The sequence below is a fragment of the Podarcis erhardii genome (genome assembly GCF_964252035.2).
Source record: "Podarcis erhardii genome assembly, chromosome: 12".
NCBI lineage: Eukaryota > Metazoa > Chordata > Lepidosauria > Squamata > Lacertidae > Podarcis > Podarcis erhardii.
In genome coordinates this window covers 7,112,356-7,135,586 of record NC_138513.1, presented here as the reverse complement: position 1 = coordinate 7,135,586, position 23,231 = coordinate 7,112,356, and the positions used below count along the sequence as shown (strand labels likewise).

General features: G+C 46.2%; 1 protein-coding gene across 1 annotated transcript in view; it reads left to right on the top strand.

The window, feature by feature from the left end:
• The window catches only part of LOC309325943 (mitogen-activated protein kinase kinase kinase 3-like), a 105,458-nt gene that overhangs the window by 31,101 nt on the left and 51,126 nt on the right, over nt 1–23,231 (top strand). Inside the window, exon 2 of the mRNA XM_081834351.1 lies at nt 9,621–9,703. Coding sequence (XP_081690477.1) covers nt 9,694–9,703 — 10 coding nt within the window. The 5' untranslated portion in view covers nt 9,621–9,693. The remainder of the gene's footprint in view (nt 1–9,620; nt 9,704–23,231) is intronic.

Genomic DNA, 23,231 nt, shown 5'->3' with positions numbered 1-23,231 from the left:
CCTCCCCCATAAAAACCTAGTCAGCTATATGATGAAAACAATAAAAATGGTTCTCCATAAAAAAATAAAACCCATTGCAGATAAAATTTCTAGTTGTGTACATCAAGGAGTGTCTACCCATGGGTGCAATGGCACCTTGAGTTTGTTTCCTGTAGTCCATAAACCCTCTGAGCCCTACTGCCCCCTTGCCCATGAGGTGAGGAGTATAATTTTCTCCCTTGAAAACGCACGCCGAACGAAAGGCGGAATTTGAAATTCCCATTTCCTCTTTCACATCCTAGGAGCTTTGCAGAGCTTGGATTAATTCTGTTGAATGTGCCTGTTTCCTGGAAAAGCAAAGTGGGTGTTTGTGGGCGTTTGCTTTCTCAGTTTCTGTTTGAGGGGATGTATCTAAGCCTTTTGTCCTTTCAGCCACGAAGGAGCCTAATGGTGGTTGACGTGTAAATGAGTCCCACCAACATGGATAATAAGTTCATAAGTGCAGGAGCCCCTGCTCTGAGTGCTCTAAAACAGAATGTAAATCAGGAACTTCTTTTAGAGATCTCTTAACGGTCCGCAGCAGCAGTTTCCAACTGCAGCTTCCAACAGAAGTAACTAGGAAGCTTTCTGAAATTAGGCCGGTGAAACAGAATTCTTGTGGTGGGACTGAGAGCGGGTTTTTGTGTGGAGGAGGAAACAAAATCTGAGCTTTGTTCTGGAACTGATTATAGATTCCTGGGCTGAACATGTGCCTGGAGGTCTCCTGTTCATCAATCCTTAGAACATGTCCGCTCAGCTGAGCCACTATTTTGTATGTGGATCTGGGGGTCCTAGTAAAAATCCAAGTGGATCCCAGAAGCTCAAAGTCTGCACACCTCTGCTCTAAAAGTAATAGCAGCCACTCAGTTGAGGAGAAGTCCCCCTCCTTCTGCTATTTTGAAACCACAAATATGATAAACTCTTGTGGTATAAGAGAGTGACAGATGTCTTGCGGGGGCGGATTTGTGAGTTTTTTCGTTCTTGTTTTTATTATGTACGGTATTTTATGTTTTTATATTGTATTTTTATGCTGTGGATTGCCCTGAGATCTACGGGTAAAAGGTGGCATACAAATTTGATTAATTTTTTAAAAAAATAATTGTTTTAGTGGTGTGTGCCCATGTTGTTACTGTGAACTGGATATTTGAAGGCAGGGGGCTGTTTGTGTGTATAAATCAAAGTGTTGGTGGTTGTATCAGCAGGACAACACGAGTGAAAGGAAATCGTAGCATCATAGAATTATACATTTGGAAGGGACCCCAAGGGTCATCTAGTCCAACCGCCTATCAGAGGTGGGTGTGGGGATGGGGACAAAATTTGAGTGAGTTCACGTTTAAAAGGCGAACCTACCTAACTTTCACTTTCAAGAACGCTATGAGAACCAAAACACAGCTGTCCTTCAAAATCCATACTTCTCTGAATTTTGCAGTGCAGATCTCCAGTGTACAAAATATGTACAAAAATGCATTTACTGGGATAAAGTGCCCATAAAAAATACATATATACGGTATATATATTAGTGAATGTAACATTTAACAAAATACATTCCATTTGGGAAAATTGCTTTGCCAACATGCGTATACAGTGGTACCTCGGGTTAAGAACTTAATTCGTTCCGGAGGTCTGTTCTTAACCTGAAACTGTTCTTAACCTGAAGCACCACTTTAGCTAATGGGGCCTCCTGCTGCCGCTGTGCTGCCGGAGCACGATTTCTGTTCTCATCCTGAAGCAAAGTTCTTAACCTGAAGCACTATTTCTGGGTTAGCGGAGTCTGTAACCTGAAGCATATGTAACCTGAAGTGTATGTAACCCGAGGTACCAATGTATTAGGGCAAATTGCATTCAGAGATGTGCATCAGGAGAAATTAGCACTAAGGTCTGTTAAATTTGCATAATGACTTTTTTTAAAAAAAATCATGCTGATGTGGAACTGGTTAGAACAACACTTATGATTAGAAAGATGAGAAACTGAAATTGACCCTTTAGAGGGGAGCCCAGAAATTCCAGTCCTCCTGCAATATTGCCCCTTTTTATTCCTGCTTGCATTTGTTATGTATTTATTTATTTCATAAAATGTATCAACAGCTTGATTTGTTTTTTATTTTAAAAAAGCCTCAAAACAGTTTACAAAACAAATAAAACAATAACATTATTGGTGAAATCAGTTAAAAACAACTATTTAAAACAATTTTTTAAAAAATAAAAAGCGATTAATTAAAAGCAGATTAAAATACACATCAACATGCTGGGTAGGCTTGTCTAACCTTGAGAGCTAGAAACATGTGCCGTTAGTGCAAGGCTTCCTCAACCTCGGCCCTCCAGATGTTTTGAGACTACAATTCCCATCATCCCTGACCACTGGTCCTGCTAGCTAGGGATTATGGGAGTTGTAGGCCAAAAACATCTGGAGGGCCGAAGTTGAGGAAGCCTGCTTTAGTGCAGAGATGAGGAAATCTGTGGCTCTTCAGATGGACTCCGAATCCCATCAGCCACAGACAGCATGGTTAGTGGGCAGGGATTATGGGAATTGTAGTCCACCACAGGCTCCCTTTCTCTGATGCAGTGTTTTAATTAAAGCTAGTCTTCCTCTCGGATTCTTCATGTGCATTTGGAAGATGAGTTGCTCTGAATATATACGAAGTTGCGCGCAAAGGACTTATAAATATTCTTTTGAAATTCCAGCCGCCTTCATCCTGGAAACCCCTCGCGACTCAGGCATGCTCATTCCATAGATGGCAGTGAAATTAATGAGATGAGTCAGACCTGGAAGTCAATACGCCAAGTACGCACATTCCATCGCTCGACAACTTCTGCATAAAAGTCCCATAAGGGTCTGAAAGTGTGTAGCTGAAAAGCACAGGACAGCCTCCCAACTGCAGGAGTATAAAGCGGTTGAATTGCCTTCTTCCTCATTATGATTGTGCTGAGTGATAGGGCAATCTGAAAGTTTACTGCAGGGCGGACTCATTGCGCATAATCCCAAATGCATCTAGACCCAGGGGCTCCCAAACTTGGGCCTCCAGCTGTTTTTGGACTACAGTCCCCATCATCCGCCTCTGTGCTCCCCCAGTATGTTTCCCCTTACTGACCTCTGGAGGTACCAGTTGTCAGTCCTGTTCCTGCCAGTACAGGTTCAGGTAAAAGTAAAGGGACCCCTGACCGTTAGGTCCAGTTGCGCACGACTCTGGGGTTGTGGCGCTCATCTCGCTTTACTGGCCGATGGAGCCAACGTTTGTCTGCAGAACGTTTTTCCGGGTCATGTGGCCACCATGACTAAGCCTCTTCTGGCGAAACCAGAGCAGCACACGGAAATGCCGTTTACCTTCCCACCAGAGCAGTACCTATTTATCTACTTGCCCTTTGACGTCCTTTTGAACTGCTTGGTTGGCAGGAGCTGGGACTGAGCAACGGGAGCTCACCCCGTCACAAGGATTCGAACCGCCAACGTTCTGATCGTCAAGCCCTAGGCTCTGTGGTTTAACCCACAGCGCCACCCATGTCCCATTCAGGTAGTCCGAACCAATGCCTAAGAAACCACTCACATGCTGTAATCAATAATGTTGTGGCCAAATTAACGCCAAAAATCTTAAACAAATATTCTGTGTCCTAGTTACAGATAGGTAGCCGTGTTGGTCTGCCATAGTCAAAACAAAACAAATTCCTTCCAGTAGCACCTTAAAGACCAACTAAGTCAGTTCTTGGTATGAGCTTTCGTGTGCATGCACACTTCTTCAGATACTGGAAGGAATTTGTTTTGTTTTGACTATGGCAGACCAACACGGCTACCTATCTGTAACTGGAACTATGGAAGGCACCACATTGAGCCGCATTCTGTGTCCTGTGTGATTTATTTTGGAGGGGGTTTGGGGGTCTTCATATGCAAGTGCTTTTGAGTTATTGGGACCACTAACAGCAACCCCCCCCAAAGATCTGATATGCTCCACAACACCTCTACAAGAAAGTGTTGTCTATTCTCAGATAGATGTTGGCGGCGTAATGATGAAAAGGCCTCATTGAGTCATCTGATGCAGGCTTGCTCAATGATATATTCTTTTGGTGTGAAGTTGTCTGTATCAATTTTGTACCGGTCAAAACTTTGGTATTTGTAGATGTTAATGTACTTTAAAACTATATTTTTACAGTATGGGGATTAACAGACAACTAAAAGAGGATGTTGTGAGCACTTATGGCTAGCAAGACACTTACGGTGGAAGGATAAATGCCCACCATCCATTAAGTAATGTTCAGTCTTTAATTTTAAGCTGTCTTTGGGTGTCCAGCTGCAAGTTTCATTGTTCAGCTGCAAATAAACTGTAATGATGATGATTTATTGCTTTTTCAAACCCTACACAGTTTGTTTCTTCAGCGCATAAGCTTGCATTTGAAACCGTTTCTCATTATTTGGTTATTGCTTTTGCTAGTGCTATCCCTCTGCTGGCCCCAAGTTCGCTAGAAAAAAACCCTCTGACAATAATATTTTTGAGCAGTACCGCAGTACATTTTAAAACAACAACACACACAACCTCCTGCGCATTAGCTGGCAGGCCTCCCGGAAACTTGCTGAAAGTTAGTGTGGTGGAATCTTTTTAAAGAAAAGTTTTCTTTTCCTTTTCCGTTTGACTCTCTATTTTGCTTGTTAAATTCTCCAGGCTCGGTCTATTGCTTCAACATTGCTTAGGAAGCAAAGGAAAGCCCCTTTTTGTTAGCAAATTGAATTAAATTCGGATGACTTTTCAGCTTGCACTGACCTGCATTTGCAGCTGCTTAAAAAACGGATCGGCGGATTGAAACAAATTGGCACTTTTCGTAATTTTTATTTAGTGCCAGTTTACTAGAGAGCTTCAGTTATAGATAAACAGCCAGTGACTTCTCTTAAGACATGCATGTTTGCAGACGTGCTTGGGAATATTGGCGTGAATCAGGCAGTGCCTCATTCTCATTAACCATGGTTAAGTGTGAATAAACAAGCATACTGGTACAGTGGTAGCCCGGGTTAAGTACTTAATTCGTTCTGGAGGTCTGTTCTTAACCTGAAACTGTGCTTAACCTGAAGCACCAGTTTAGCTAATGGGGCCTCCCGCTGCCGCCACACCGCCAGAGCACGATTTCTGTTCTCATCCTGAAGCAAAGTTCTTAACCTGAGGTACTATTTCTGGGTTAGCGGAGTCTGTAACCTGAAGCGTCTGTAACCTGAAGCGTATGTAACCTGAGGTACCACTGTACAGTACACAGTTACAAAATCAAAACCACTTTGCTCCTCCTTTTCCTGCTGTCATTGCACTACCGGAAGCTAGGTTATGGTTTGGCTTAGTATTACCTGCAAAACCAGGCTCATTGTTCGTCTCCTGCAAACAAACCATGAGTGGTGAACCAAGAACAAACCTCGGTTTTGTGCCTCTGAAGGACCAGGTGCGCAGCCTGGGAGTCATTATGGACTCACAGCTGTCCATTGGGGAGCAGCTCAATTCTATGTCCAGAGCAGCTGTCTACCAGCTCCACCTAGTATGCAGGCTGAGATCCTACCTGCCCACAGACTGTCTCGTCAGAGTGGTGCATGCTCTGGTTATCTCCTGCTTGGACTACTGCAATGCGCTCTATGCACCTTTGAAGGTGACCTGGAAACTACAACTAATCCAGGATACGGCAGCCAGACTGGTGACTGGGAACAGCTGCCAAGACCACATAACACCGGTCTTGAAAGACCTACATTGGCTCCCGGTACGTTTCCAGGCACAATTCAAAGTGTTGGTGCTGACCTTTAAAGCCCTAAACAGCCTCGGCCCAGTATACCTGAAGGAATGTCTTCACCCCCATCGTTCAGCCCAGACACTGAGGTCCAGCTCTGAGGGCCTTCTGGAGGTTCCCTCACTGCAAGAAGTGAAGTTACAGGGAACCAGGCAGAGAGCCTTCTCTGTAGTGGCGCCGGCCGTGTGGAACGTCCTCCCACCAGATGTCAAAAAAATAAAGAACTGACTTTTAGAAGACATCTGAAGGCAGCCCTGTTTAGGGAAGCTTTTAATATTTGATGTTTTATTGTGTTTTTAATATGGCTGAGATGGGAGGAGTATAAATAAATTATTATTATTATTATTATTATTATTATTATTATTATTTACAGTTAATAGTTTGTTCAGAGTGAAACAGGCCAAACCATGGCTTAGCTCCTGGTGGCAGCAGCAGGAGAAACAGGGAAGTGAATAGGCCATTATTTTCTAACTGCGTACCACCGTACAGTGGTACCTCGGGTTACATACGCTTCAGGTTACAGACTCCGCTAACCCAGAAATATTACCTCAGGTTAAGAACTTTGCTTCAGCATGAGAACAGAAATCGTGCTCCGGCGGCGCAGCAGGAGCAGAAGGCCCCATTAGCTAAAGTGGTGCTTCAGGTTAAGAACAGTTTCAGGTTATGAACAGACCTCCAGAACGAATTAAGTACCGTACTTAACCCCCGAGGTACCACTGTACAGAGAAGATCGCATGCCGCAAGATATTGTGTGTGCCAATGCTGGGTTCTCAGGCAGGGTCAGATTGAGACTAGATATTGCGGTGTGGAGAGGGAACTAAGATATTGCAGCCAAGGGGGGGGGTGGGGGTGAGCAGAGTCTGCTGTGACCCAGATTCCGGGTAGGCCAATGAGTTGCACGAAGAACAGGGGTTTCCTCGGAGCCTACAGCCACATCACAGCCCAGAGTCCAGTTCTCCTGCTCAGGAAGGCTTAGCGCAGCACCTTGGAGCTACAAGGGAGCTGTTGCTTCAGCTGTGAATCAGCTCGGACTGAAACTGCTTCACCCCGTCCTGGCAAAAGACAGGCATGCGCTTGCCGGTGTTCCCTCTCTCCTCCTGAGTTGCCTCACATTGCAGCTGGCGGCTGCAGCCTGTGCCTGGCTTGCCCGGTGGTGATGGGAAAGAAGTTTCAAGAGCAGATTTAGTATACTAATAGCAAACTGATTTGTCAGGTGGATCCTTACATAGCTAAAACAGCACCACCCACATGCAAGAAGTTGGTGTCAATAGGCTTGGGGAAACCCCAAGATTTTCAGAAGTCGGGAAAAATTTAATTGGAGAGGAAGAGACGCAAGGAGGATTGAAAATGCTCAGTGTCAGATGGTATTTAACACCAGTGAAGTTAGCAAAAATGTATCATACTCATGATAATAAATGCTGGAAATGTAAAGAAAAATAAGGAACCTTTTACCACATGTGGTGGACGTGCCCCAAGGTAAAAGACTTCTGGGAAAGGATTTGTAATGAATTGAAAAAAGTGTTGAAAAACACATTTATTAAAAAAAACAAAAGCCTATTTATTTGGTATAGTGTGGGGTGAAATCCCCAAAAAGGATGCTACTTTTTTTCTGTATGCCACAATGGCTGTGAGAGTATTGCTAGCGAAGAACTAGAAGAAACAAGATTTATCAACTATCGAAGAATGGCAGATAAAGATGATGGACTATATGGAACTTGCCGAACTGACCGGGAGACTCCGAGACCAGAGAGAAGAGAAGGTGGAAGAAGATTGGAAGAAGTTTAAGGAATATTTGAAAAAAAATATGTTAATATTTAAATCTTAGAATAGCTTTGGAAGTGGTTAGAAGTAGAAGTAGAAGATAGTGTATTTTATAAGTGATAAAATGTGAAGTTTTTTATGATCAAAGTCAGTGTGGAGAAAAGAAAAAGATGGTTGGAAATTATGATATATGTAAACTGCTAAAGATGAAGTAAAATGAAAATCAGAGAGGTGGGACTTGGGGAAGCCCACTTAACAATGCTTAGGAAAATAAGGATGTGACAAGAATTTGTTTGTATTGTTTGTCTTTTCTGTTTGTGTTTTTTATTTGTGTTATAAAATGAATACAAAAATTTTTGAAAAAAAGAAAAAAGGAAATGCTCAGGGACCGCCAAATGCTGAGGATCTGGAGAGGGGAGGAAAACCCAGGGAGGGAGAACAGAATGGAGTGTTCTAGAAGAAGGCAAAGCTGCTTGTTTGGGACCCTGAACAGAAGCGCTCCATCCTGCAACATTTTCTTGAAGTCCGCATTTGTATCTTTCCCATAGATGCACAGTTTGAATCTCCCGTAGATTGTTTCCAAATTCCATTTCCGTCATCGTTTTGGGGGATTTTTTCATGTGGTGTTATCAGGAACAGGACTGAACTTAAAAAGTCTTTTGTCTCCAGTCTTGATGAATTCTGTCACCCTTTCGGTCAGGGTTTTGAAGCCGTATACGTCATTCTGCCTCTTGCTTAAAGTTACAGAATGTGTGGCGGCATAGCTGAGTTTCGGTTCCCAAACAGAGCCATGTGGTTTCTCAGATAGGAAGTAGCAGCGAGCGAAAGGAACAACATGTTTAGCTTCAGATGTCCATTTCAGATTATTGGCTTGATGCATCTATCTCTTCTTCCTGCCCAAATATCTCAAAATAGGTTTGAATAAATATCCTTGTACTTGCTTTAGAGTCTGAAGATGTCTCGGGTGTTTACAACATTATTTTTAGATTGCACCTTGAAGTGATTTCTGTGTTGTCTGTGGTTGTCATGCCTATTTGTGAACAGTTTACAGTTTTCATTATGAGGTCTAAGAAGAAAATGCAGAGAAGGAGGGTTCAGGGTGAGTTTACTATCTTACTGGGTTTGGTTATCTGCAAGTCGATACCGGGGGGTTTTATGTTACAGGAACATCCTTTCTAGGTAGAAATTTGCAGGTGTTTTGTTGGTGTTGCAATGTTTGTGTTCTGCCACTAGGTGCCGCTAAAGTGTTGGTTGCTTTAACATTGACCTCAGCACGCAGAAGCAGCACTTGTCTGGCACCTAGTGAAATTAGGGTTGCCGTACAGTCATACCTCGTGTTACAGACGCTTCGGGTTGCGCGATTTTGGGTTGCGCACCGCACCGAACCTGGAAGTACTGGAACAGGTTACTTTCGGGTTTCGGCGCTTGCGAATGCGCAGAAGCGCCAAATCACAACCTGCGTGTGTGCAGATGCGGCGCTGCAGGTTGCAAACATCCTTCTCGCATGGATCACGTTCGCAACCCGAGCATCCGCTGTATTTTGAAGAGCAAAAAGAGGACACATTTGCTGACTTCTGCTTCTAACTATGGATCGCTATGGCGACTCTCATTTTACATACCTAATGAAAACGAGGATGTGTCCTGGAAAAGGAGGACATATGGCAACCCTAGAAATAGTTCAACTGATTCCTGGAAACAGCTGCTCCTTCAGTGATTTAAGGCAGGACACACTACCGTGGCCCAATTCAGACAAGGAAGTATTACAACGGTTGGGCGTGACATTTGACCTGACAAACCATGGTTTGCCTGCTCAGCAACTGAGAATGGGAAACCGTGGTTTGTAGTGACTTTGCAATAACCATGGTTTGGTGCTGTGTCTGAATTAACAGACTGTAGTGACATATGTTGTTCTGCCTCCAAAGGGGTGACAGGAAGACACAGCATGTGGGGAGGACGGAGGCAAAATGCTGTGGCTTTCAGTCACATAAAGGTCGTGATGAGATGCTTTTTTGGCACAGGCGATGCGACCACGTTTGACTCTGCCATGTCCGTCTACAAGGTTCACTGTCTAATAATCTTCATTCTTCCTGTTGCAGGAGCAGCCCTTGGACCTGAAGGCCTGTACGGCTTAAGTGCCCTCGACTCGTGTGATACAGACCTGATGAAGATATGACCATGGGTAAGGCGCCCTTACTTTTTCCAACCTTGGTTTCCTGCTAGTGGCAGAGCACAATGGCGGACATTTTAAGTTCTGCCAACACTTCTGTGTGGTACATGGGCCATCAATCAAGCGGGAGAACCAACAGGCAGAGTTTGCATTTGCTGTTAGATGCACATGACTTTAATCACAATAGATGTCAGCCCCAGATTGTGACACTTTACAAGACTGTGGGTTCCATGGTGGACAACAATTAAGGATTTATTACGTTTTCTGAATGTATTGGGAAATCTATATAGAAAGGTTTATTGTTTTGTGTACATTCAATTGCAAGATAAAACATATGCGAAGGGATTTGACAGGAAGTCAAAATTGAAGAAAAGATTTTGTAAGATAAAAGGGGGAAAATATTTATTTTCATTACTTTTTTGTGTTTGTGCGGGTGTGTGCTTTGGGTGGAATGTTTGGGAGGAAATAAGACGGTAAATAACAAATAACAAACAAAATATTGATGTATGTAATTTTTATTTCTCAGTTATATTTTGTGGTAGTATGGTTGTAATGTTTTTTGTAACATAAAAGCATTCAATAAAAATTATTTAAAAATAAAAATAAAAGATGGTGGGTTCCATCAGGCAACAACCTTAGGGCCTGCAGAGAACCCCGACTTTCTTAGTTGAGGGGTAACTTGCTTTTTTGAGGCACGGGGTGTGTGGCGTGTTACCTGCTTTTTTGTCCATGTTTTATCCATTTTGTGCATTTGCATGTGCTGGTAGAGTCATAGAATGGTAGAGTTAGAAGGGACCACAAGGGTCATCTAGTCCAGCCCCCTGCAACCCAGGAATCCTTTGCCAGTTCGGGGCTCGAACCCATTACCATGAGATTAAGAGGCTCATGCTCTACCGACTGAACTTTTGATGGTTTGCCTGGCTTGTGGGGAGTGGAGTTGTGAACTTTGCCATCTTTCATTCTAGGAAATTGGTATTTTATTTAACAGGATTTCGATACCATGTCATTAAAAAAAAACCACCCTTCTTAGTAGCATTATGCTATGACAAGTAGCCATTTTCAGTTTCAAACGTTAGCTTCTCTAGATGAGTTCCTTCAGAGTCTGTGCTGGTGTCACCTTTTCTGCGCTGAATGTCTCACCTGGCTGTCTCACCTTACTGTTTCTCACCTGGCTGTTGTTTTGAAGCTGAACACGGGCAGCGTTGCAAGCCTCCGTTGTCAGCATTCCTCCTATGTATAACCAACAATTAAAAGGGGCAGGAACCCTGGGCATTCGTTTACCATGTATAGGAGCAAATCAACAAAGACCTAAATCCTAAATATTAATTAAAGTTGAATTAATTTTACTCCCACAGTCTTTTATTATTATTTTTGCATGCTATTCCAGAGTGATAACATACAGATGTTTTGAGCAGAATGCTGATGTTTACTTTTGACCGCTAGGTGGGTGGCTCTTTAAATAGCAGCAGCACTACTAATTATCCAGGTTAACAGACTCTGTTTCCATATTCAAGATAATAAACTAATCAAACAAGAAAAAAAAAAAATCCACCATCTAGCTGGATTTCCCATAGAATCATAGAATCATAGAATCATAGAGTTGGAAGAGACCACAAGGGCCATCGAGTCCAACCCCCTGCCAAGCAGGAAACACCATCAGAGTACTCCTGACATATGGTTGTCAAGCCTCTGCTTAAAGACCTCCAATGAAGGAGACTCCACCACACTCCTTGGCAGCAAATTCCACTGTCGAACAGCTCTTGTCGAACAGCTCTCCATGGCTTACTCCAACCAAGATTATAAACTTAAATCGGGATGGGATGATCAGTTTCATCTGTATATAACAGGGGTCCCCAACCTGCGGCCCACGGAGGCCTTTTAACTGGCCCACAAGCCACCCCTGAACCGAGCTGCTTGTTCGGCGAGTTCCCACGCACTGCGCTAAAACAGCGCGGCGCAGGGACTCTCTTCCGTGGCTCCAGAAATTGCTTCTGCACATACTCAGACCCTGGAAATCACATCTGCGCATATCCGCGGTACCCGAAATCACTTCTGCACATGCCCAGACACTTCTGCGCAGGCGCGATTTACAGCGTCTGGGCATGCGCAGAAGTGATTTCTGGTGTTGCGTTGCGCTGCGCCGGCCCAGCCCACAGAGGATCTCTGTGGGAGTAATCCGGTCTATGTCCGGTAAGCCTTGCTGGCTTGCCTGGTAACCCTGGTATATAATGTCCCATCCAATTCAGCATCCTGTTGACCATATATACCCATGAGATTCCTATGATAACGCCAAGGTTGCAGGTTTGATCCCCGTATGGGACAGCTGCATATTCCTGCATTGCAGGGGGTTGGACCAGATGGGTCCCTTCCGACTCTACAATTCTGTAATTCAATGACTGGGATGATCGACGGGCGGCTGGCTCTCAGCTGTGGGTCCGCTTGTTCACAAAGGGCGGTTGTTGTTGTTTAGTCGTGTCCGACTCTTTGTGACCCCATGGACCAGAGCACGCCAGGCACTCCTGTCTTCTACTGCCTCCCGCAGTTTGGTCAAACTCATGCTGGTAGCTTCGAGAACACTGTCCAACAATCTCGTCCTCTGTCGCCCCTTCTCCTTGTGCCCTCCATCTTTCCCAACATCAGGGTCTTTTCCAGGGAGTCTTCTCTTCTCATGAGGTGGCCAAAGTATTGGAGCTTCAGCTTCACGATCTGTCCTTCCAGGGAGCACTCAGGGCTGATTTCCTTCAGAATGGAGAGGTTTGATCTTCTTGCAGTCCATGGGACTCTCAAGTGTCTCCTCCAGCACCATAAAAGCTCCATGGACAAAGACAACAGGCACAAAGGGCAGGCCCACCACCAAATGCAGAAGTTAGTCGGTGGGCTGGATCCCTGACACTGCTGAGATTCCTCCTCTCCCGAACGAAGGAGGAAGGTGGAATGGGGTGTGTTTGCAGGGGATCAACCTTGTGCAATTTGGCTCCAAAGGCGATTCACACGCCACGCCGAAGGCACAAAGTGTTGACGCAGCTGCTTTCCCGCTGCTCCCTGCCCCCCCCCCCCCGTACGAGAAATCAGAAACTTCAGCCAGGAGTGAGTGGGATGCAAGGAACGCGGGCCACTCCGGCCTTTCCTCAGGCCTGCTCTGTTTTGGACCGTAGGGCAGTTGCCGTGGCAACGGATTGCAAACCCCTCTGGTTATGGTTTTATTGCAGCAATAAGTGATAGGGGAAGCTAGCCTGGGGAACAGGGGAGGGAAATCCCTGTTTTAGAACTCAAATATCCTTTTAGCCGTATCGGAGAACACAACGCTTGTAAGGTCCAGGAAAAACAGCTGCCCAAGTATTTCATTACGAGAGAGAGAGAGAGAGAGAGAGAGAGAGAGAGAGAGAAACAGCTGCCCAAGTATTTCATTACGAGAGAGAGAGAGAGAGAGAGAGAGAGAGAGAGAGAGAAGGGATTTCTGGGTTGGTTGGTTTTTTATCTGCACAGTGTGTGGGCCCAGTTACGATATTCTTCGTTTTAAAGGCCCACTTGTGCTGTTTTCTACCATTATAGTTATCATTATTACTAGTGACATGTGCTTGTCATTGTGATGGGCAAGGGCAGCAGATGGCAGTCCCTATGTTGTAGTGCAAGGCTGGGAAATCTCAGGCCCATAAGCTGAATGTGGCCCTCCGAGCCTCTCTGCTTGGCCCTCCATGTGTTCATGCACCTGCTCAAGAAAAAGATGTCTCTCCACACGTACACATCCCAAAATGGCGCCTCTCTGTATGGGAGTGTATTGTATTTTTAAAATGGGGTATCAGAGTTTTAAGGGGGCTAACCTGGTTGGGATAGCTGGGATTGCAGGCTTGTTGGGTTTTGAATGTCTTGTGTAGATTTCATTGTTCTGTGTGGGACAATGACAATGAAAAATATCGTATTGTATCTCTCTGCTCCCTAGGGGAATGTGTAAAATGTATACCACATGCTAGGTAAAGGTAAGGGTACCCCTGGACTTAATGGTCAGGGGTCCTTTACCTTTTTAGGTCAGGCTATGAGATGGAACAAGGAAAAGTGAGGAAGAGAAGGTCAGTTGGGTATGGAAGATGCACACTCCTGTATTTATTTACCAGAGCAATTCATTTTGTGAGTACTTTAGGGCTTATGGCCAATACTTCTCATACTCAAGAGCAAAAGGTAAAGGACCCTTGACAGTTAAGTCCAGTCGCGAACGACTCTGGGGTTGCGGCTTTACAGGCTGAGGGAGCCGGCGTTTGTCCGCTTCCGCAGACAGTTTTTCCAGGCCATGTGGCCAGCATGACTAAGCCGCTTCTGGCGAAGCCAGAGCAGTGCACGGAAACGGCGTTTACCTTCCTGCCAGAGCGGTACCTATTTATCTACTTGCATTTTGGCGTGCTTTCGAACTGCTAGGTTGGTAGGAGCTGGGAGAGAGCAACGGGAGCTCACCCTGTTGCAGGGATTCGAACCGCCGACCTTCCGATCAGCAAGTCCAAGCGGCGCAGTGGTTTAAACCACAGTGCCACCTGCGTCCCACCCTACCACATGCTAGGCCAATGCTAAACATTTAAAGCACCCCCCCTCCAGATAAACCTGGGAACTGTAGTTTGTTAAGGATACCATGAATTGTAGTCCTGTGAGGGGGGAACTACAGTTCCACATTTTTTTTTTGCAGGCAACAGGGAATGTGTACATATGGTGTATATGTCCTTTGTTGTGTCGAACACTACCACACATCTGCACAGAGAGGGGATGCAGCTACACAGCTAAAAATTAACCATTTTAATTTTTTGTGACGTGCATTATACAAATGTGACACTAGATGGCTACAGTGAGCTATGCAGAATTCAAAGTATTTTTCCAAACTTTTTTTTTTAAAAAAGGATTTCCACAGCGTTTTTTAATATGTGCATAGATTCCACCAAGGAAGCTGAGACTTGAAGCCACCTGGCTGCCTGTTTGCTGTTGCAGTAAAAGATGAAGGCAGCATTTGTACAAACAGGCTGTGTTAGCAGTCATTGTTTGCTCTTAGCAGCCACAAAGAGCCAAGACGACTGCAGTTTCTTATCTTAATCTTAGGTTTTAATCCGTGACCGCAGAATGCTGAGGCTTTTGTTCAGTGATCACTGACTGCAGGGGTCTCCCATCCTCACATAAGCCACATTTGAGCCTAAGTCCTTGGGGAAGAACCACCAAACTCACAGGTGGTCCTGTTGTGTTTTCAAGTTTTAAAATAGATAGGGGACCACAACTCCCTAGTGGTCTTTTCGGATCGATATTCTGAAAATATAGCGTTCTGCAAACCCTTTCCTCTTTTCGCCCCCAACCATCTGCCCCCTAAATCTTTCAAAACGGGGCGTTTCTGTTTCTTTTCCCATTGTTGATGGAAGCAGATCCTTGGAACCTACGGCAAATTTTCTCCCAACTAATAGCCTGCTAGCAAAGCCAACAATAACAGGCCTGTCTAGACCTTCCAAATGTTGCTAAGTTGTTCCTTCGTCTCTCCCATATTCCCCCCTCATTTGACAGCTAAGCTGTTTGGGTGGTCTGATGCTGACCCTGTTTTCTCGCGGCTGTTTTCTCATCCGGCTCTCAAACTGCAAAGACATACTAGGAACGCAGATTCTCCTCTTAGCGATTCCCCACGCACACAGACACACGTACGCACAAGGAGGAGCAGAGCCTGGGAAATCTAGACAGGATCTCAGCCTACCAGAGCCGTCACAACTAGGTTAGGGGGAGGCAGGCGCTGGTATTCTGCCAGGTGGCTGAATCAGCGGCAGATTTGTGGCAAAGGTTTGAGGGCTTGCGGTTTGGCATCTCAGGCCGGGCGGGAAAGCCCCACGTCCAAGTGATAAGAAGGCAACCTCGGATCGTGATTTCAAGCTGAAATTGGCAGAGTTCATTTTTACAGTTGTGATTTGAATGAAAGGAGAGTGGTGGAAGAAGGCTATATTCTTTAAAACCCCAGCTCCTCACAGTGCAGGTTCCGGGCCCCAGCTTTACCTGTTGGCTATCTGCCTCCTTAATGCTGCTAGATGATGGGAGTTGTAGTTTAGTGACATCTGGAGGGCCAGAGGTTTTCCAGCCCTGCACTGGAGAGCAAGTCCCATTAAGCTCAATAATATTTACAGTGTTACCTCTGGTTGCAAACAGGATCCGTTCCGGAGGCCCATTCGCAACATGAAAAGAGCACAACCTGCAGTGGCGCGTCTGCGCATGCGCGGGTTGCAAGTTGGCGCTTGTGCGCATGTGTGAAGCACGATTTAGCGCTTCTGTGTATGTGCGAGCGGCGAAACCCAGAATTAACCCTTTCTGGTACTTCTGGTTCACCGCAGGACGTAACCTGAAAGAACGTAACATGAGGTATGACTGCATATCTCCGGAGATGCGCGCAGGGTTGCGCTGTAAGTAAACAATCCTGAGTCAGCCAGTGGAGCAGACTTGGAAGCAGGGCTAATAGCACTTATTGTGCCTGTCGTTTACTGTTCCCCCTCTCTCACATTAAATATTACGCTAGCAACATGGTTGTGAGGTGTAAAAAGCATTTTGGGTGTGTGTGTGTTTTATTTGAACAAAAAGATTTGATGGTTCATGTTTGCGGTAACAGGACTACGTAGACTCATAGAATTGTAGGTGGATGGGACCCCGAGGGTCATCTAATCCAACCCGCTGTGATTCAGGAATCTCACCTAAAGCACACACGATAGATGGCCACCCAACCTCTGCTTTAAAAACTCTACCACCTCCCGAGGGAGTCCGTTCCACTGTCGAGACAGTGTGTGTTTTCTTAAACTCGGCTTTTTGCAAATCCTCTCATTTCCTCTTTCAGGCCGAGAGGCAAAAGATAGCATTTGAAAGCTAAGCAATGGGAGGGAAAGCCAAACGGGTTCTCAAGAACTGCTTGAAAAGGGAAGTTGAGGTGATGTGGAAGTCGGCGAGGGGAAGGCGCCACTGAGCTGGGGGTGCCGGGGGGGCGGGGAGTGAAGGTGGTTGGACGATTCCTATGGGTGGGGCAGGGGCCGTGCTTGTTATTTTGCACTCATCTCAAAAATCCCACCCAAAGGTCGTTCAGGGCAGAACGGTGCATTTTGGGGGGTTTCCCTTGAAATGTTAATGCAGAGTCATCAGGGAGTGGCAGGCAGGAGTGGGCGCCTAAGACTTCCTCCTGCCCTCATATTCTCCCCTGCAAAGGCACCAAGGAACTAGGTTTTCTTCAATTCTCTCCCTTTGCCATTTGTCTCTGAAAATGCAAGCTGAGGGGCATTGGAGGTGCGTGTGAGGAAATAACTGGGGAGTAGAGAAGAGATGGGGACATGGGTGGCGCTGTGGGTTAAACCACAAAACCTAGGACTTGCCGATCAGATGTCGGCGGTTCGAATCCCCGCGACGGGGTGAGCTCCTGTTGCTCAATCCCTGCTCCTGCCAACCTAGCAGTTCGAAAGCATGTCAAAGTGCAAGTAGATAAATAGGTACCACTCCTGCGGGAAGGTAAATGGCGTTTCTGTGTGCTGCTCTGGTTTGCCAGAAGCAGCTTAGTCATGCTGGCCACATGACCCGGAAGCTGTACGCCGGCTCTCTCGGCCAATAAAGCAAGATGGGTGCTGCAACCCCAGAGTCGGTCACAACTAGACCTAATGGTCAGGAGTCACTTTACCTTTAGAGAAGAGGTGGAGCACCCTCCCTCCTGTTGATTCACCCCCTTGAGTGTCCCCCATCCAGCTTACACCAGGGGTCAGCAGACTTACCGCTCCTCGGGCCCGTGTTTCCAGCGCCGATCGCACGGCGGGCCAGAGGGTGAGGGAGAGCGTGCCCATATGTGTGTGCCCATGCTATTTCCAGTCGGAGGAGCACTGGAAATAGCTTGTGCGCATGTGCACGGGCCTCCTCCAACCCGGATGTACACCAGAAATAATGCTTGCACATGCGCAAATAACACTTGCGCATGCGCACAAGCTATTTCCACTGCTCCTCTGACCCGGAAGTGGGCAGCCATGCAGCGCAGTGCCGGTGAGAGCGGGCAGAGGCAGTGGGTGGTGGTGGGCGCCGCAGGCCAGATAAACGAGTCCCTCGGGCCTTATCCGGTCCTCAGACCTTAGTTTGGGGACCCCTGGCTTACACTAACATTATCCCAGTAAACACCTTTATAGGACCACGTGTTCCCATGTCCTTGCATGCTAAACTGCCAGGGAGCATGTTTTAAGTGCTGGTTCTTAGAGAGGCGCCAAACATGCACCTGGGCCGTACTGTTTCGCACCGCGAGCGGAGAGAGGGCTCACATCACTGATACACTTCTCTGTGGAGAGATGCTTGTGTTGCCGTCCTCAGAGAAGACACAGAGAGAGCACTTGCCACTGGCAAGCAGGCTTCTGGGGACATTGCCAGCCGTTCCCCACACATTTTCCGCCTTAACTCTTCAGCCATTACAACGAGGAATGTGCCAATGTTTTCAAATGCATCACATACCGATGTCCTTGGTGAGCAGAAGGCAGACAGTCCTGTCTTAGTGCTGGCGCTGTGACTTGAGTTACGTTGCCTTCTGGCTTTTGTCCGTGTTGCTGCCCTGAATTCCTTGCCACGGCTGTCAATTTCAGCACCTGGCACACAGCTCCCTCACCTTCCCCTGCCCCGAACTTAGCGAGGGGTCTTGTGCCAGCTGCTGCATCAGCAATGGTGCAGGTGCCAGGTGTAGATATCTAATGCTTATTTCCCCTAAATTGATGTTAGAGTTTTGAATTTTTATACTGTTTTTATACTGTATTTTATGTTGCTTTTATAATTAAGTGTTTTAAATTTGATGTTAGCCGCCCTGAGCCCGGTTTTAAACTGGGAAAGGTGGGGTAGAAATAAAAATTATTATTATTATTATTATTATTATTATTATTAATTACCAAGACCCCACACCCCAGAAGGAGGCACCCCACAAGCCCTCAGAGCTCACTGCCCTGCTCTCCTCCTCCTTTTTGCCACTGTTCCACTATTCTCTCTGAGTGGTCAGGAAATTGCAAGAAAGATGAGAGAGAGGAGTGGAGAGGAACCTCCAACTTGTGGGCCTGATTAGCCCCACTGGTCCTCCCCATTTGGCCTGCGAGGCTGCTTCCGTCCTGCCCCGCCAACCCAATTTGCTACATCTGATGACATCAGTTACGACTTCATGGGTGGAACAGGCAAAGGCGAGGCTGAAAAGCTGTGGGAGCACCAACGTGTGATGGCCTGGGACTTGGGCTCGGACTCGGAACCAGAGGAGTCTCAGTTCGCACTGCATCCTTTGCCACAGGCGGCATCTGGACCAAGTCTGAGGCCTAATCCTGAAGAGTCCCAGTCTGCACAGGTTCCCCTGCAACAAACACCAGCTGGGCCGAGTCAGGGGCCTGAGCCTGCCCTGGCTCCAGATGTGGGGATGACCTCGTTGCCTTCAGCTGGTCCATCACTTACAGCTGCTCCACTACCAGTTAGGTCAGGAGAGGTTGAGGCGGCCCCTGGGTCTAGTAACCCACCGACGTCTTCCGAGCTGCAGAGACTAAGGTCTGAGAGAAGGAGAGACCTGAGTACTCGCAGGAGGAGTGCTCGCCTTCGGGCAAGACAGGGAGGTGAATCACCGGAGGATCAGGACCGGCCGTTACCCCGACAAAGAAAAAAGGCTGTCGGACCCCGCCCCAGGTTGCGGGAGCAACATTGCTGCTTGCTGGAACCTGCCTGTTACCCTGTGCCGGACCTAGCCTGGTTTCCTGCCTTGGCCCTGTTGGACTGACTCCTCATGGAATCCTTGGATTTGGGACTGGACCCGGACCGCATTGCTCGGGTTACCCCCGGGCCCAGCATATAATGATTGTTTGTGGAAACTCTGGAGATCAGCAGATCGATGTTCCACTTGCCTTGCGCCCTGACCACAGACTCATAGAATCTTAGAGGTGGAAGAGACCCCAAGGGTCCTTTAATCCAACCCTCTGCAATGCAGGAATCTCAACTAAAGCATCCATGATAGATGGCCACCCAACTTCTGCTGAAAAACCTCCAAGGAAGGAGAGTTCACAGCCTCCTAATGGAGATTGCGAAGGACGGTTCACAGCCAGTCATCCAAATGAATGGACTGCAGCGACAGAAGAAAACTAAATCAAATCTAACCTAGGACCAGCACTGTCCAGGAAGATGGTTCCATAATTCGGCACTTCTAATAGTAGGGACACAGGTGGCGCTGTGGGTTAAACTAGAGAGCCTAGAACTTGCTGATCAGAAGGTCGGCGGTTCAGATCCCCGCGACGGGGTGAGTTCCCGTTGCTCAGTCCCTGCTCCTGCCAACCTAGCAGTTTGAAAGCACGTGAAAGTGCAAGTAGATAAGTAGGTACCACTCCGGCTGGAAGGTAAACAGTGTTTCTGTGCGCTGCTCTGGTTCGCCATAAGCGGCTTAGTCATGCTGGCCACATGACCCGGAAGCTGTATGCCGGCTCCCTCGGCCAATAAAGCAAGATGAGCGCCACAACCCCAAAGTCGGCCACGACCGGACCTAATGGTCAGGGGTCCCTTTACCTTTACCTAATAGCGGAGTGCCCTTTTTCTGATGTGGGACAATTGATCCCCATTCCCTGCTCTTGTGTCATTCTACATGCCTTCAAGTTGGCGGTTCTTTTTGCTCACCTGACATGTTTCAGGGTTCCCGGTCATATGCTACCTTTTTGCTGGTCAGTGAGGAACTTGTGTCCCTTATAAAGCACTTACTACAAAAGGCTTCCTGAGTAAAGAGCTGTTGGGGCAGAGGAGAGAGAGTTTGGATTTGATATCCCACTTTATCACTACCCGAAGGAGTCTCAAAGCGGCTAACATTCTCCTTTCCCTTCCTCCCCCACAACAAACACTCTGTGAGGTGAGTGGGGCTGAGAGACTTCAGAGAAGTGTGACTAGCCCAAGGTCACCCAGCAGCTGCATGTGGAGGAGCGGAGACTCGAACCCGGTTCACCAGATTGCAAGACTACCGCTCTTAACCACTACACCACACTGGCTCTCAGAGACTTGGAGAACAGCGCAGCAGGTCCTGTTTGTTCTCAGAGGCGATTATTGGAAGGTTTGTTCCTTTCAAACCTGATCCTGATTCCACTTTTACAAGTATGGATGGGTGGTTCTGTCGATTTCGGTTCTTTCAGTTTCTAATTTTTCAAGTCTTCAATTCAGTTCTTTGCATTTCTGCAACAATTCGTGGGTTGTTTATTTATTTTAATCCTCAGGAAAATTTCCCAGCATTTTAGAGCACATTTCTCCTGACGCGCAAATGTTTGTATGCAATTTTGCCGAATGCATACATTTTTGCTAAGCGTATAGTGCATTTTGTGTGTGTTATTTTCACTAACGCCTGCATTTTTGGGCACACTTTTTCTACACATTACTTGGCTGGAAAACCGCACCGCAAAATTCAGAGAACGGCAGATTTTGAAGTATGGATTTCAGTCCACAGATCATTGCAGAAAGTTCAGATTTGATAGGTTTGCTTTTAAATGCAAACGGAGTCAAATTTCTCCCCCTTCCACCCCTTACTGTTTGGGCCTTGATTGACCTGGTTGCTGAATAGCACACCTGCCCCTTCAGGGAAGCCTTTTGCTTTTGTGGGTGGGAGGTGGACCCCAAGAGCCGGGATTAATCAATTTCTGCCCAAAATCCTTTGTAAACCTGACTGAGCGAGCAGCAGTTTTGCAAGCCGTGATGCCAACTCTTCTGATCTGTCTTCTCCAATGAATTCTGATTATTATTATTTTGGGAGGACTTGGAGGTTGAGCATCGCTCCACCGATGCTTTAACAAACAAGTTTTCTTATTGTTTAAGCCACACACACACAGGGCTGTCTGAAGGAGCATCCTGCCATCTATTTTTGTTTACAGAACTCAGGAGAAAGGGGTTTCCTGAAGTACAAATGTTTTTGGAAATCAAGCAGAGGGGGAAGTGACTCTTCCGCGAATCAGTGTGGTCTTCCCTTGTTAGTTCGTCCTTCTGGACTGCTGCTGAGGGAGAAAAACACAGGGCTGTACATTTTCCAGTCACTGAAGGCAGGTGTTGTCTTTAAGCCACCTGACAACAGTAGAGCCAGCAGGACAAGGCCTGGAGCAAGATTTGAATGGTTTTGGGTGAAACGGTGGTAGCTTAGTAGAACACATAGCCCATAGCTGCACACATAAAGCCCCTGGCATATCTGGTTAAAACCAAAATCGTGTAGAAGGGTGAGGAAAGATCTCCCACTGCCTTTGAGAAGAGACAAGGTAGCTCAGTGACCTGACCTGTTGGCCATCTGTCATGGATGCTTTAGATGAGATTCCTGCATTGAAAGGGGTGAGACTAAATGGCCGTTGGAGGTCTCATCCTACTTGACGGTTCTATGATTCTGTGTCCTGGTATAAGGCTACTCTTGATATCCTCACAAGTTCTTGTGCTTTCTAGGTTTTTATCTCTATGGATATTGCACGTGTGAGGGGCAGGCAGGCAGAGACCTGTTTTGCGCATTTGGAGAAGCCATAAACCAAGAGCTTATTATGCGCAAGCGAATTGCTGCCACTTTGCTCCAACACATGCCTCCTGGCTCACACTGGAGAGAAGCAGTCGTCTGCAATCATCACCTGAGGCCCTTCTTCATGTGCCCCGTCCACAAGAGGTTTGGAGGGTGGCAATACGAGAACAGGGCCTTTTTTGTGGTGGCTCCCCATTTGTGGAATGCTCTCCCCAGGGAGGCTCGCCTGACGCCTTCATTAGGCGTCGGGTGAAAATGTTTCTTTGTAACTGGGCCTTGGACTGATTGACCATTCTGTGGCCTTTCCAATGTGTTTGTGGGAGAGGTGTGTGTGTGATTGGTTTGTTTTTGTCTTATGTATTTTATGTTCTCCCAACAACTGTTTTTATTGATACTTATAAAAAGATATACATACAAAAGTTCATACCCAATTCAAAGTATCTTTTTTATAATATGCCAGACTAAAAATCATAATCTAAAAAGGAACAGGGGCAAAAAGAAAAAAAAAAGAGGAGTGAAGGGGGAATAGGGAGAGAAAAAGAGAAAGGAAAGAAAATGGGAAATATATATCAGCTAAATATAGTATTCGCTCATTAGCATCCAGCTATTCTGTTTTCTATAAGCCAATGTTTTTTCAGGCTTCAAATCCAAATGTTACGAGTTCATTTTCTCTTACGCACAAAAAGTCCATAAGAATTTTCTAGTCTTTAATAAATGTCAATAATATTTTTTCTCTAATTAAACCCGTTAATTTTGCCATCTCAGATTTCTCAGATTTCTCAGATTTCTCAGTCTGCCACACTGGCACTTATGACTGATTTTTTTAAAAAAATGTACTCAAGAGTTACTGTCTGAAAATACAAACAAATTTGCAACTATATAAATTGTGTGAAGTGTTCTCATTTAAACTCACTTATCTCTCTGCGCATACTTGATTCTCGTTGTAGACTTCCTTTCTGCTCTGCTAATAATAAAAGATTCTTGCCGTAGCTTATTTTACACATGTCGGAATCTCGGGTCACGCGTTCTTGAATTAGCCTCTGCCCTGGTCTTCTA